The sequence below is a fragment of the Macaca thibetana genome, chromosome 1 (assembly GCF_024542745.1).
Source record: "Macaca thibetana thibetana isolate TM-01 chromosome 1, ASM2454274v1, whole genome shotgun sequence".
NCBI lineage: Eukaryota > Metazoa > Chordata > Mammalia > Primates > Cercopithecidae > Macaca > Macaca thibetana.
In genome coordinates, this window is record NC_065578.1 from 126,589,809 (window position 1) to 126,605,626 (window position 15,818).

Sequence of the window (15,818 nt, forward strand, 5' to 3'; positions counted from 1 at the left end):
GAATTTGAGACCAGCCTGGGCAACATAGTGAGACCCTATCTCTACAAAAACAAAAATAAAAAATTAGACCGGGTGTGGTGGTTCACACCTGTAATCCCAGCACTTTGGGAGACCGAGGCGGGTGGATCACCTGAGATCAGGAGTTCAAGATCACCCTGGCTAATATGGTGAAACCCCGTCTCTACTAAAAGTACAAAAATTACCTGGGCATGGTGGCAGGCACCTATAATCCCAACAACTGGGGAGGCTGAGGCAGGAGAATTGCTTGAACTCGGGAGGCGGAGGTTGCAATGAGCCGAGATCGCACCACTGCACTCCAGCCTGGGCAACAGACCAAGACTCCGTCTCAAAAAAAAAAAAAAAAAAAAAAAAATTAGCCAGGCATAGTGGTACATGCCTGTAGTCCCAGCTACTTGGAAGGCTGAGGTGGGAGGATTGCTTGAGGTCAAGGCTGGAGTAGGCCACGATCGTGCCACTGCACTGAGCCTGGGCAAGAGAAATCCCATCTCAAAAATTAATAAATAAAATAAAATATCTTTTATTTTGTCATTTTTGCCACTTTCTGTGTTTCTTCTGCTAGTTCCTCTTCCTCTGCCTATGTTTCTTAAAGTGATATTTACGTTACAGAGGATCCATATGTTCTTCCTGGGAAACCTTACCCAGTCCCAAAGCTTCAGTGACTAACCATATGCAAACTCTCCAGCCCTAATCTTTCGGTTGAACTTCAGACCCCTATTTCCAATTAAAAGCATCCACTTGGATGCTCCATAGGTGAATTACACTAAATGTATCCAAAACTAAATTCATCATCTTTTCCATCTTTTTGATTTTCTTTTCTTTTTTCACTTTTCTTTTCTTTTTTTTTTCTGAGATGGAGTCTCACTCTGTCACCCAGGCTGGAGTGCATTGGGGCGATCTCGGCTCACTGCAAGCTCCGCCTCCTGGCTTCACGCCATTCTCCTGCCTCAGCCTCCAAGTAGCTGGGACTACAGGCGCCTGCCACCACGCCTGGCTAATTTTTTGTATTTTTAGTAGAGACAGGGTTTCACCATGTTAGCCAGGATGGTCTCGATCTCCTGACCTCGTGATCCGCCCGCCTCGGCCTCCCAAAGTGCTGGGATTACAGGCTTGAGCCACCACACCCGGCCTCTTTTCTTTTTTTAAAGACAGGGTCTCACTCTTACCTAGGCTAGAGTGCAGAGGTGTGATCATAGTTCACTGCAACCTCAAACTCCTGGCCTCAAGTGATCCTCCTGTCTCAGTAGCTAGGACTACAGGCACGTGCCACTACGCCTGGTTATTTATTTTTTTTAAGAGATGGGGGTCTTGCTTTGTTGTCCAGGCTGGTCTCAAACTCCTGGCTTCAAGCCATCCTCCTGCCTTGGCCTCCCAAAGGTGTTGGGATTACAGGTGTGAGCCACCACTCCTAGCCTCTTGCATTTTCTATCCACCCCGCTGGCAAAGTGAGAAACCTCCACATCATCTCTGTGGCCTTTTTGTGTTTTTTTTGTTTGTTTTTTTTTTTTTTTTTTTGAGACGGAGTCTCGCTCTGTCGCCCAGGCTGGAGTGCAGTGGCCAGATCTCAGCTCACTGCAAGCTCCGCCTCCCAGGTTCACGCCATTCTCCTGCCTCAGCCTCCCGAGTAGTTGGGACTACAGGCGCCCGCCACCGCGCCCGGCTAGTTTTCTGTATTTTTTAGTAGAGACGGGGTTTCACCGTGTTAGCCAGGATGGTCTCGATCTCCTGACCTCGTGATCCGCCCGTCTCGGCCTCCCAAAGTGCTGGGATTACAGGCTTGAGCCACCACGCCCGGCCATCTCTGTGGCTTTAAATGTTTCACTCTCCCCTGCTCAAGTAGGCATCAAATCTGGTTGAGTTTACCTGTTGAAAAAGATTCTCATTTTATCCTGGCTAACATGGTGAAACCCCGTCTCTACTAAAAATACAAAAAACTAGCCGGGCGTGGTGGCGGGCGCCTGTAGTCCCAGCTACTTGGGAGGCTGAGGGGGGAGAATGGCGTAAACCCGGGAGGCGGAGCTTGCAGTGAGCCGAGATCACGCCACTGCACTCCAGCCTGGGAGACACAGCGAGACTCCGTCTCAAAAAAAAAAAAAAAAAAAAAAAAAAAAAAAAAAAGATTCTCATTTTGTCCATTTTCGGCTATTCTCAATACCATTTCACCGGTTCAAGCTTAACTGAAGTTTTTGTCTTCACTTTCTCCCTTCAATCCATTCTAATCTACTAGTCTATAGCACCAGCAAGTATCTTTTGTTTTTTAGTATCATGGTTGTGATTGCCTGACTATAAAAATAATTAGGTATCTTTCAGAACAGAGACCTTACCATACCATTGACCTGTTAAAAGCCTGTGTTGGTTCCCCATTGTCTACAGCAAGGATTGGCAAACCTTTCTGTAAAGAGCTAGATAGTAAACATTTCAGACTTATTCAGGCTACACAGTCTCCGTGGTAACTACTAACTCAGCAGCTGTGGCTTGAAAGCAGTCCCAGACAATATGTAAATGAATGGGAGTAGCTGTATTCTGATAAAAATTTATTTACCAAATAAGGAAGCACTCTAAATTTGACCCTTGGGCCTTACTTTTATTCCATCCTCCAAAAGTCTTGTTCAAGGTCCCACCTCTTTCACAATAGTCTCTGAGAGTCCCATACACACGGATTTCTCTTTTACTAATAGCACTTACTGTACAATTCAAGTAGTTCTCAGGGCTTTAAAATATCTCACATATCATTTTCTTAAAATGTTATTTAACTTTTTTCATGTCAATATATCTTCCTAGTTAGACTTTAAATACTTTAAGATAGGGATCATGTGTTATGTATCTCTGGATGTCCAATAATACCTACGAGATAATAAATGTTCACTGAGTGATGACAAACTGTTAAGTCCTATAGAGAACAGCAACATATATTAAAAATGGGGCTGGGGCTGGGCGATGTGGCTTATGCCTGTAATCCCACCACTTTGGAAGGCTGAGGTGGGCGGATCACTTGAGGTCAGGAGTTCGAGACCAGCCTGGCCATAATGGTGAAACCCTGTCTCTACTGAAAATACAAAAAATTAGGCCGGGTGCAGTGGCTCACGCCTGTAATCTCAGCACTTTGGGAGGCCGAGGCGGGTGGATCATGAGGTCAGGAGATCGAGACCAGCCTGGCTAGCACGTTGAAACCCCATCTCTACTAAAAATACAAAAAATTGGCCGGGCATGGTGGCGGGCGCCTGTAGTCCCAGCAACTTGGGAGGCTGAGGCAGGAGAATGGCGTGAACCCAGGAGGCGGAGCTTGCAGTGAGCCGAGATCGTGCCACTGCACTCCAGCCTGGGCAACAGTGCGAGACTCCATCTCAAAAAAAAAAAAAAATTAGTTGGGTGTGGTGGCGGGTACCTGTAGTCCCTGCTACTCAGGAGGCTGAGGCAGGAGAATTGCTTGAACCTGAAAGGCAGAGGTTGCAGTGAGCTGAGATCATGCCACTGCACTCCAGCCTGGGTGACAGAGTGAGACTCCATTTCAAGAAAAAAAAAAAAATGGGGCTGGGTACAGTGGCTCACACCTGTAATTCTTGCACTTTGGAAGGCCAAGGCAGGAGGATCACTTGAGGCCAGGAATTTGGGACCAGCTTGGGCAACACAGTGAGACCCTGTCTCTATAAAAATAATACATTAACTGTTTGGGGTGGTGCATATCTGTAGTCCTAGCTACCTGGGAGGCCAAGGCGGGGGGAGGACTGCTTGAGTCTAGGAGTTTGAGGCTGCAGTAGCTATGATCATGCCATTGCCCTCCAGCCTGGGCAACAGAGCAAGACTCAGTCTCAAAAAAAGAAAAAATAAAGGAGAAAAACAGGAAAATGGTTACATAATATACTAAAAAAGAGTTTTCGATCTTTTAGAAACAGATTGACAAACCGAAATATGACACTAGCGATAAAGTTACTATAAAGACCATTTAAAAATCATATGTATAACTATAACAAAAAAGTTAACGTTAAATATTAAATATATGCTAAGCACTGGAGTAAACACTATCTCATTTAATCTTGACAACAAATACTATACTTCCAGTGATCATTTCTATAGTTCATTACAAGGGAAGTTTCTCTGAACATGTAGAGCACTGTAACAAATGCTCAAAATGTTACCTATTACTATTTTCAGTTTTACATGTGTTTTTATAATTAGTATAATAAATACAGAATGCATTTCATCATTTTTTTGCCAAAATTCTCCAGTTAAAAACATTTTTCAGTAATTCTGATAATAACCTTTGAGGTGGATACTAACATCATCCTATGAGGAAACAAATATAGATGTTAAACAAGTGACTATTAAGTGAAACAAGATTCAACCTAGTTACAGAAATATTTTAAACATATGTATTTCTGGCTGGGTGCAGTGGCTCACGCCTGTAATCCCAGCACTTTGGGAGGCCAAGGCAGGCAGATCACCTGAGGTCAGGAGTTCAAGACCAGCCTGGCCAACATGGAGAAACCCCACCTCTGCTAAAAATACAAACATTAGCCAGGTGTGGTAGTGGGCACCTGTAATCCCAGCTACTCAGGAGGCTGAGGCAGGAGAATTACTTGAACCTGGGAGGCAGAGGCTGCAGTGAGTGAGCTGAGATCTTGCCACTGCACTGCAGCCTAGGAAACAGAGACAGACTCTGTCTCCAAAAAAAAAAGTATTTCTAGACTGAATGTGAGTAATATTTTTAAATAGCCATGTTGGGCTATTTTTTTAAAATGTGTTAATTACTTAAATTTAGACAGTAGTGTTGTAGGGATAAGAAGAAGACTATCTGGAGAGTTGTTTACCTTAATTTCTCCATATCGAAAGGGATTTTGTACATCTCGGGCCAAAACAGTACTATTCCCCCTGACCTGACCTGCAGTCACTACTCCTTTAGTGGTTACTATGACCACTGTTTCATTAGAAGAAGTCCAGGTGAAGTTGCCACTGCCACCCTCTACCTGTGAAAACGCACATTACATTCAATTACAATCGGAAGAAAATGAAATTTAAGTGAAAATGTAAAACTTGACTGGTGAAATAAAGTTTACAAATAATAACATAATGTAATAAATTATTTTTGGACACATTAGAAACTGTGACACTAGGTCGGGCGCAGTGCCTCACACCTGTAATCCTAGCACTTTGGAAGGCCAAGGTGGGTGGATCACCTGACATCAGGAGTTCAAGACCAGCCTGGCCAATGTGGTGAAACACTGTCTCTACTAAAAATACAAAATTGGCTGGGAGTGGTGGCACGTGCCTGTAAGCCCAGCTACTCTGGAGGCTTAGGCAAGAGAATCGTTTGAACCTGGGAGGCGGAGGTTGCAGTGAGCCGAGATTGCGCCATTACACTCCAGCCTGGGCAACAAGTGCAAAACTCTATCTCAGAAAAACAAAAAGAAAAAAAGAAAAGAAACTGTGACACTATAGTAAAGTACCTTAACAGGTAAGAGAAATACTAAAGGGAGGCTAAGTAATGGTAGTGTCACAAAATGTCAAAAAAAGACACAACAGAACTTTATAAAACTCACAAGGAAAGGATACTGGGAAGAGAGAAAGCATCCATAACCAAGTCTTGTCACAGATGACATTTTTCAAGAGTATAATTCTGGTTGTCACCAAAACCCAAGTTATACTCTTAGGATTGGGAAGAAATAAATGTAACATTAATCAAATTTCAATAAATTAAGCTATAAGAGAAACCAGCTTATCTCATTGTGAAGCCTTATAGGACACCATACCTGTACTTTATAATGATATAACATTCCCATAGGATGGTGAGGAAATGCCAGAAATTTGGGTGTAAGCATGATGGGAAAATAAATCTTCACTTCTTGTTGGTGTTTGATTAGAAATTTTATAGGCTGAATATCTTTATTCTATAAGAGCAGGAAAAAAGGAGCAAAATGTATTTTGTAAGGACTGTTCTTATAATACACATTCATATACTCAAAATGTCAGCAAAATGGTATGCTCATAAATTAACCAGTTTCTATCTATAAAAGAAATAAAGAAATATTTATCTTCATTAAATAAGCATAGCTACTATGGTTCAATAATAATAAAAATGAAATAATAATGAAAAGGGTTTTGCTAGACCTAAACTAATTATCACAATCAGGGAAAATAGCTTAAAATTCCCTGAAATAAAAGAGGTTTTTAAAAAAATCAACATAGGAAGGGAAATCATACTTTCAGAAGACCGACCCCTGGACATCCATAAACTGTAAAGGCCAAGGGATGCTATAAGCTATTCAGAAGAAAACGAGAACATTTAAAGGTGCTAAGGTAAGAAATTCTCCTCATACTTAAAAACAAGCAAAACTCACCCATATACAGAGGGCCAACTTTTTGTATAAGGTTCTACAGGGCTGGCCAGGCGAGGTGGTTCATGTCTGTAATCCCATCACTGGGAGGATGAGGTGGGTGGATCACCTGAGGTCAGGAGTTCAAAACCAGCCTGGCCAACATGGTGAAACCCCATCTCTACTAAAAATACAAAAAATTAGCCAGGCATGTGGTGCATGCCTGTAACTCCAGCTACTTGGGAGGCTCGGGCAGGAGAATTGCTTGAACTTGGGAGGTGGAGGTTGCAGTGAGCTGAGATCACGCCATTGCACTCCAGCCTGGGTGACAGAGTGAGACTCTGTCTCAATTAAAAGAAAAAAGGACAGAGAGAGGCTGGGCGCGGTGGCTCACGCCTGTAATCCTAGCACTTTGGGAGGCCGAGGTGGGCGGATCACAAGGTCAGGAGTTCCAGACCAGCCTAGCCAATATGGTGAAACTCCGTCTCTACTAAAAAAATACAAAAATTAGCTGGGCGTGGTGGCATGTGCTTGTAGTCCTAGCTACTTGGGAGGCTGAGGCAGGAGAATCGCTTGAACCCAGGAGGTGGAGGTTGCAGTGAGCTGAGATCGCGCCACTGCACTCCAACACGGGCAACAGAGTGAGACTCTGTCTCAAAAAGAAAAAAAAAAAAAAAGAGAGAGAACGAGAGAGAGAGAGAGCACAATGGGGATGGTAAAAAAAAAAAAAAAAAAAAAAAAAAGGCCGGGCGCGGTGGCTCAAGCCTGTAATCCCAGCACTTTGGGAGGCCGAGACGGGCGGATCACGAGGTCAGGAGATCGAGACCATCCTGGCTATCACGGTGAAACCCCGTCTCTACTAAAAAAAAAAATACAAAAAAAAACTAGCCAGGCGAGGTGGCGGGCGCCTGTAGTCCCAGCTACTTGGGAGGCTGAGGCAGGAGAATGGTGTGAACCCGGGAGGCGGAGCTTGCAGTGAGCTGAGATCCGGCCACTGCACTCCAGCCTGGGTGACAGAGCCAGACTCCGTCTCAAAAAAAAAAAAAAGATTTGACGGGCATTTAGAAGAATTGACGTGGTGCTTAATAATGTATTGAATACAGAAGCTGAGGGAGAAGGGAGAGTCAAGGGTGACTTCGGATTTTGTCTAAACTGAGTGAAAGGAGGGAGCATTGAAGAAAAAGTAGGTTTGGGAGAGGAAAGTAGGTCTGGCAGGCTACTAAAAATCAGGATACTTATGTATTTGGAGGCATTAGAAACAGATTCATTCCCTATCCCTTTACCCAATAACTCCATTTCTGTTGTTACACAGTATGGAAATTATCCAAAAGGAAAAAAAAATGTACAAAGATACTCAGTTATGCCATTTACAATAGTAAAAAAAAGTGGAAACAATGCAATAGTTCAATGTTTGGGGCATGGGTAACTAAATTGGCATATTAAACCTTTGGATTTTTAGAATTAATAGTACTTTATGCACCTGGTAGTGGTGGCTCACACCTGTAATCCCAACACTTTGGGAGGCCAAGGCAGGAGGATCACTTGAGCCTAGGAGTTCAAGACCAGCCTGCGCCACACAGTGAAATGCCTTCTTTACAAAAATTTTAAAAATTAGCCAGATGTGGCTGGTTGTGGTGGCTCACGCCTGTAATCCCAACACTTTGGGAAGCTGAGGTGGGTGGATCACTTGAGGTCAGGAGTTCAAGGCCAGCCTGGACAACATGGTGAAACCCTGTCTCTACTAAAAATACAAAAATTTGCCAGGCATGGTGGTGGACGCCTGTAACCCCAGCTACACAGGAGGCTGAGGCAGGAGAATCGCTTGAACCCAGGAAGCCGAGGTTGCAGGGAGCCAAGACCATGCCTCTGCACTCCAGCCTGGGCAACAGAGTGAGACTCTGCCTCAAAAAAATAAACAAAAACAAAAATTAGCCAGGTGTGGTTGCATGTGCCTGTAGTCCCAGCTACTTAGGAGGTCAAGGTGGGAGGATTCCTTGAGCCTCGGAGATCCAGGCTGCAGTGAGCCATGATTGCACCACTGTACTCCAGCCTGGCTGATGAAATGAGGCGCTCTCTCAGAAAAAGAAAAGAAAAGAAAAGAAAAAAAAGGAAAAGAAAGAAAAGAAGGAAGGAGAAAGAAAAAGAAATGTTTTTAATGAAACCTGAAACCCCAAATGATATATACACGATGACCACAAATACAGATATTTTAATGTACAATAACATAGATTAGAACAGAAAATTTGTAGAGGAATAAACTTATGAGTGTGTTGTTTATCTGTTTCTTTATTTTTGTGAAAGATAAAGGTGGTATATGCTACATATCTGCTTGCACATCAACAAGTCAGCCAAGCCTCTTCAGTATTGTTAAAATACAAACACTGTCTTTTTAATTCCTACCTGGTAAATGATGGAGGTCAGGGATGCACTTATTACCACAACACCATCTTTCAGGGCTTTTACTATATGGTAAGATCCATTCACAGTAGTTAGTTGCTCTTCAAAGTACTCTTTAGGAAAGTCGTGTGTAATCCTGAGATTCTGAAAATCAGCCCCACAGTAACACAAACCTGAAGATAGTTCTTTCCCTGAAGCCATCTTAATCCCAAACCATCTATAAAACTGTAGCTATGCATTCATGGAATAAAGAGATAAAAACAAAACTTTTGCTCTCCCTCATGGAAATTATAAGTTGGGGAGATATAATTTTAAAATCGTACTAGTTTTTGAAAGATCTATCAATGGCAAGCATCAGGAATAGCAAGAGTCAAAGCTTATGCAAATTTTAGTGTAATTTTTAACATTTTATAAATTGACAGTTCTCAGGATAAAATAAGGACCCTAGAAAGTGAGTACAATACTTCACATCTGATATTCATATTACTACTCTCACCACCACAAAACTCTCGTAACCATCTCTGATGTGAAGTAGTAGAATGAGGACACCCTCCAAAGTGTTATCACTGGTACTCATTTCAACTCTTTTCTATACTTCTGACCAAATTATATCTTTTACTTCTGATTTAGCATTCCTCAAGAACAGAACTAGCTGGGCATGGTTGCTTATGCCTTTAATCCCAGCTGAGGCGGGAGGATTGCTTGAGCCCAGAAGTTGGAGGCTACAGTGAGCTATGACCACACCACTATACTCCAGTCTGGGTGACAGAGCGAGACTGTGTCTCTTTAAAAAAAAAAAAAAAGAAGAACAGAATTAATGATAATAATAAATTAGCAACTTGCTTTTCCAAAGGTAAAAATCTAGAATCAAAGAAAAAAAGAGGGCTTTCTAGCCAGGAAGATGGCCCACTCCATATTTTATGTATCTTATCCCTACAAGGAGCTCAGAAAAATAAAAAAGACTGACTCACATCTGAAATATAGATCTTTGTGCCGCTTTTATCAAAGACGTCTACTGTAATGACATACACCTGTCCCACCTCTAGACTCCATCGGTTTCCAGGTTGGACAGTGAAACCTATACACAAATCAAGAAACAAAAATATTAGAAGAGGCTAACATTTTTCTACAATGAATTTAAAAATACAATCTTTATAAAGCTGTTCAAACAGCAAAATGTACTAATAGATGGAGATTATTTCCAAAGTAGGTTCTTTTTTTTTTTCTTTCTGAGACAGATTCTTGCTTTGTCACTCAGGCTGGAGTGCAGTGATGATCTTGGCTCACTGCAACCTCCACCTCCTGGGTTCAACTGATGGTTGTGCCTCAGTCTCCCAAGTAACTGGGATTATAGGTGTGCGTCACCATGCTCAGCTAATTTTTGTATTTTTAGTAGAGATGAGGTTTTGCCATGTTGGCCAGGCTTGTCTCAAACTCCTGTCCTCAAGAGATCTGCCAGCCTCAGCCTCCCAAAGTGCTGGAAATACAGGCCTAAGCCACTGTGACTGGTCTAAAGTAGATTTTTTTGTTGTTGTTTTTTGAAACAGGGTCTTACTATCACAAGATGCTGGAGTGCAGTGGTGTGATCATGACTCACTGCAGCCTCAACCTCTCGGGCTCAGGCGATCCTTCCACCTTAGTCTTCTGAGTAGGTGGGACTAGGCTTAGAACACTGCGCCTGGTTAATTCTTCTATTTATAGTAGAGACAGGGTTTCACCATATTGCCCATACTGGTCTCGAACTCCTCGACTCAAGCGATGTGCCAGCCTCAGTCTCCCAAAGTGCTGGAATTAGACATGAACCACTGCATCCAGCTCTCCAATGTAGATCTTTTAGTTCCTTCTCTCAAATTGTATAAGGCTTGGCCTGGTGGCTCACGCCTGTAATCTTAGCGCTTTGGGAGGCCAAGGAAGGAGAATTGCTTGAGCCCAGGAGTTTGAGACCAGCCTGGGCAACACGGCAAGATCCCATCTCTACAAAAAAAATTAAAAATTAGCTGAGCGTGGTGGCTTGCAGCTATAGTTCCATTACTCAGGAGGCTGACGTGGAAGGATCATTTGACCCCAGGAATTGGAGGCTACAGTGGGCTGTGATTATACCCATTGCATTCCAGCCTGGGCAACAGAGCCAGACACTGTCTCAGACAAAAAAGAAAAAATTGTATAATAATTTAGGGTTCCAAAAATCCTGGTTTAATTTAGCTCATCCCAGGTATAAAGAAACACTTTAGGCTGGGCATGGTGGTTCACACCTGTAATCCTGGCACTTTGGGAGGCTGAGGAGAGCAGATCGCTTGAGCTCAGGAGTTTGAGACCAGCCTGGGCAATGTGGCAAAATCCCATCTTTACAGAAAACAAAAATTAGTAAGGCATAGTGGCACACCTGTAGTCCCAGCTACTTGGGAGGCTAAGGTGTGAAGGTTGCTTGAGCCCAAGAGGCAGAGGTTGCAGTCAGCCAAGATCACACCACTGCATTCCAGCCTGGGTGACAGAGCAAGACCTTGTCTCAAACAAAAACAAAAACAAACACAAACAACAAAAAGAAACACTTTCACTTATATCTGTAGACAAGAAGAAACCATACTTTCAGCTCATTCCTAATGTGTCAGGCAATATTTCAGCTTCTTTCAGTCAGATTCATTGTTTCATGTGGCCTATGAGCATTAAGATTCTTTTTTCCTTGTATAAAGTTTCTTTTCCTAACCTCAAAATTGTATTATATGGATTTTCATATTTTTTTCACAATCTTTCTCAACATGCTTCACTCTTGTGATAGCATTTAATCAGAACAATTTGATAAAATATGTCAAAGTAAGGTTGAATTTGAAATTAAGTCCCAGAATGAAAGTTGAAAGTTGAAGAAATGCTATAGTTTTTAATGCACTCATTTTAGTGAAATCATTTAAACTATCTACCTTTCTGAAAAGTATGATCTAAAGTACCTAAAAATCCAGGCTCTACAACATATATGGTGCAATTTGGGAGTCCAGACACAGATCGCACATGAACATCTTAATTTTTGCTTAAGGAAATCATGTGAGCCAGATTTGGGTGAAAAGGTGAGGCACCAAAGGAGAAAAACAAACAAACAAACAAATGCACAAATGAAAACAAACAAAAGTCCTATCTTTTATTATCCTTTGGAGAGTCAAAACTTAAATGTGTATATTTCTGCAAAAAATCTGAGGGATGCTTAGTCATCTTATGAGTCAGATATTCTTGAATTTCAAATTTGAGGAAGATAGAAAGGGAGAAAAAAGATCATGCTTTGTGCTTTTAATATTAATGTAGCTGCAGACCTCTTTCTCCAAATAAATACCTACATAGGAGCCCAGTATGGAAGCAGGACGAAGTGGTTCCATTCTGGAGGAAGAGACTTTCTGGCTGAAAGGTGAACAATGCTGATGGAGGCAGAGGGAGAGGCATGACTTGCCATTCAGCAACATGCCTAGAACTCCACAGACAGTTTCAAAATTACTAGTTGATTTTCTGTCTGCAATAAATGTTTAACACCAAAATGTTCTCTGCTTGCCATCAAAGATACTTCTGGGTCACTTATACCTCATTCTACCACTACCATTTCAGATAATCCTGGCAGAAATATAAATTTATTCCATTATCAGTCTACATAGAATCTAATTAAGACTATGCTTTGTTCTCAAAAATATACTACATCCAAAAGCTAAGAATAAATTACTTCTGCTCTGAGAAACACATAACTGGCCAGGCACAGTGGCTCATGCCTGTAATTCCAGCACTTTGGAAGGCCAAGGCAGGGCTTCGGATCACTTGAGGTCAGGAGTTCAAGACCAGCCTGGCCAACATGCTGAAACCTCGTCTCTACTAAAAACACAAAAATAAGCAGGTGTGGTGGTGCACTCCTGTAATCTCAGCTACTTGGGAGGCTGAGGCAGAAGAACCACTTGAACCTGGGAGGCAGAGGTTGCAGTGAGCTGAGATGGCGCCACTGCACTCCAGCCTGGGCAACAGCAAGACTCCATCTAAAAAAAAAAAAAAAAAAAAGGCCAGGCATGGTGGCTCACGCCTATAATTCCAGCACTTTGGAAGGTCGAGGGGGCAGATCATGAGGTCAGGAGTTCGAGACCAGCCTGGCCAACACGGTGAAACCCTGTCTCTACTAAAAATGCAAAAATTAGCTGAGCGTGGTGGCAGGCGCCTGTAATCCCAGCTGCTCAGGAGGCTGAGACAGGAGAATCGCTTGAACTCAGGAGGCAGAGGTTGCGGTGAGCCAACATCGCACCACTGCACTCCAGCCTGGGCGACAGAGCGAGACTCCATCTCAAAAAAAAAAAAAAGAAAGAAAGAAATACATAACTGACATGGCTAAACAGAAAACACTCAATCTGAAATACACTAATATAGACCAGGCACAGTAGCTCATGCCTATAATCTCAACACTTTGGGAGGCTGAGATGAGAGGATCGCTTGAGCCCAGGAATTCAAGACCTGCCTAGACAACATAGTGAGACCCCACCTCTAAAAAAAATTTAAAAATTGGCCGGGCACGATGGCTCATGCCTGTAGTCCCAGCACTTTGGGAGGCCGACGTGGGTGGATTGCCTGAGGTCAGGAGTCTGAGACCAGCCTGACCAACATGGTGAAACCCTGTCTCTACTAAAAATACAAAAATTAGCCAGGCATAGTGGCAGGCACCTGTAATCTCAGTTACTCAGGAGGCTGAGGCAGAAGAATTGCTTGAACCCAGGAAGCAGAGGTTGTAGTGAGCTGAGATTGCGCCATTGCACTCTGTCACCGAGGTTAGAGTGCAACGGCATGATCTTGGTTCACCGCAACCACTGCCTCCCATGTTCAAGCGATTCTCCTGCCTCAGCCTCCCAAGTAGCTGGGACTATAGGTGTGCACCACCATGCCCGGCTAATTACTGTATTTTTAGTAGAGACAGGGCTTTGCCATGTTGGTCAGGCTGGTCTCGAACTCCTGACCTCAGGTGATCCACCTGCCTCAGCCTCCCAAAGTGTTGGGATTACAGGTGTGAGCCACTGCACCTGGCCCCATCTTTTTTTTTTTTTTTTTTTTTTTGAGACAGGATCTCACTCTGTCACCCAGGCTGAGTGCAGTGGTACAATCACAGCTCACTGCAGCCTCTCTAACTCCTGGACTCAAGCGATTCTCCTACCCTCAGGCCTCTGAGTAGCTGGGACTATAGGCCTGCACCACCACATCTGGCTAACCTTTTACTTTTTGTAGAGACAGGGGTTTCACTATGTTGCCTAGACTGGTCTTAAACTCCTGGACTCAAGCAATTCTCCTGCCTCAGCCTCTCAAAGTGCTGGGATTACATGCATGAGCCACTGTGCCTGGCCTAAAGCAAATCTTCTAAATACTTTATGGGTAACTCTGTGCCAAACTTAGGTTTAGTTCTGATGTGTACTTTACTATAATATTCATAAAATATAAGAGCTAGAAGGAAAGTCAGAAATAATAACATTCCCTTCATTTAACAAATGAGGAAACATCTCAACAGATCTCTAAAACAATTCATTCTTCTAATATCAAAATAAGATATCAGAATAAGATCTAAGCCTTCCATCTGCATTCCAAATCTCATTTTCTGTTGCCTCTCAGAAAACACATGCTCCATCAACTGGCTCTCTTTTCTCCCTTATCTCTGCCATCTTTCTCTGTTTAATTAAGAGAAATGTTCAAGTTTTTCCAATCTTAAAAAAAAAAAAAAAGTATTCCTTGTGTCTTTTTCAAACTTCCACTTTGTTTTTGTCCTTGTGAAAGTCAAGCTGTTTTTACTGACAAAGTGACCCAAGACCTCCTAGTTACTACAACCTTTCAGTCTTTATCTTGACATCACTACCAGATTTGACCTGTTGAACAGTCTTCTCCTCTTTGTAAATTCCTAATTTGGTTATCAGGAAACTCCTCTCTCTGATTTTTCTTTCTTTTCTTTTTTTTTAAATTTAGTTGAGACTCAGTTTCACTCTCTCGCCCAGGCTGGAGTGCAGTGGTGCCATCTCGGCTCACTGCAACTTCTGCCTCCCAGGTTCACGTGATTCTCCTGCCTCAGGAGTTCCTCCTGAGTGGCTGGGATTACAGCATGCACCACCACACCCTGCTAATTTTTATATTATTAGTAGAGACAGGGTTTCTCCATGTTGACCAGGCTGGTCTCGAACTCCTGACCAGTGATTCACCTGCCTCAGCCTCCCAGAGTGCTGGGATTACAGGCATGAGCCACTGCGCCCATCCTTGGTTTTTCTATAATACTACCTTTTAAGCATTCCTTTAGATCCTCCTTACACGTCCTCTTTTTCCATATGAACCTTAAAAGCCAGCATTACACAATTTTGTCTTTGGCCAAATTCTCTCACTCTATATAATTTCCCTAGGTGATTTTGTCTACAATAGCTCCAACTACTACCTATCTATAAACTAACTTTCAAATATCTATCTTGATCCTCAATCTTTCTCCTCTAGAGGCATAATGAAAATTTCTGCTTGGATATCTATCCCACAGTTTTGATGATTTAATTTAACATGTGAAAAACTGAACTCATTATCTTTTTCCTTAAAACCGCTCTTTCTCTTATATTCTCCATCTCCATGAACAGTTCCACCAGCTACTCTATGCCAGGTGCTGGGACTCATTATGAATAGTCACCGTCCATGTCCTCAAAAAAGATATATAGCCGGGCGCGGTGGCTCACGCCTGTAATCCCAGCACTTTGGGAGGCCGAGGCAGGCGGATCACGAGGTCAGGAGATCGAGACCATCCTGGCCTCGAGTAGTGAAACCCCGTCTCTACTAAAAATACAAAAAATTAGCCGGGTGCTGTGGCGGGCGCCTATAGTCCCAGCTACTCGGGAGGCTGAGGCAGGAGAATGGCGTAAATCCGGGAGGCGGAGCTTGCAGTGAGCTGAGATCCCGCCACTGCACTCCAGCCTGGGCGACAGAGCGAGACTCTGTCTCAAAAAAAAAAAAAAAAAAAGATATATAAATAGACAAACACAATGTATTTTAATATTTGATACTTTGGGAAAAAATAACAATATGAACTGAAAATATGGGGGGAAAAAAGAACATTTAAGTTCACCTGGGGAA

The 15,818-nt window shown here is 42.8% G+C and overlaps 3 protein-coding genes across 3 annotated transcripts in view; 2 read left to right on the forward strand and 1 right to left on the reverse strand.

Annotated features, from left to right (window-relative positions):
• Positions 1-15,818, forward strand: part of UBAP2L (ubiquitin associated protein 2 like) — a 340,775-nt gene that overhangs the window by 173,899 nt on the left and 151,058 nt on the right. The gene's annotated exons all lie outside the window — the stretch shown is intronic.
• NUP210L (nucleoporin 210 like) overlaps positions 1-15,818 on the reverse strand; it is a 160,761-nt gene that overhangs the window by 121,445 nt on the left and 23,498 nt on the right. Inside the window, exons 8-12 of the mRNA XM_050752318.1 lie at positions 11,669-11,737; positions 9,698-9,804; positions 8,730-8,870; positions 5,766-5,903; positions 4,827-4,982 (exon numbers count right to left, since the gene is read on the reverse strand). Of these exons, the coding sequence (XP_050608275.1) occupies positions 4,827-4,982; positions 5,766-5,903; positions 8,730-8,870; positions 9,698-9,804; positions 11,669-11,737 (611 nt within the window). The remainder of the gene's footprint in view (positions 1-4,826; positions 4,983-5,765; positions 5,904-8,729; positions 8,871-9,697; positions 9,805-11,668; positions 11,738-15,818) is intronic.
• Positions 2,007-15,818, forward strand: part of HAX1 (HCLS1 associated protein X-1) — a 169,270-nt gene continuing 155,458 nt past the window's right edge. The window contains exon 1 of the mRNA XM_050755250.1: positions 2,007-2,010. The gene's annotated coding sequence lies outside the window, so the exon portion shown is untranslated. The remainder of the gene's footprint in view (positions 2,011-15,818) is intronic.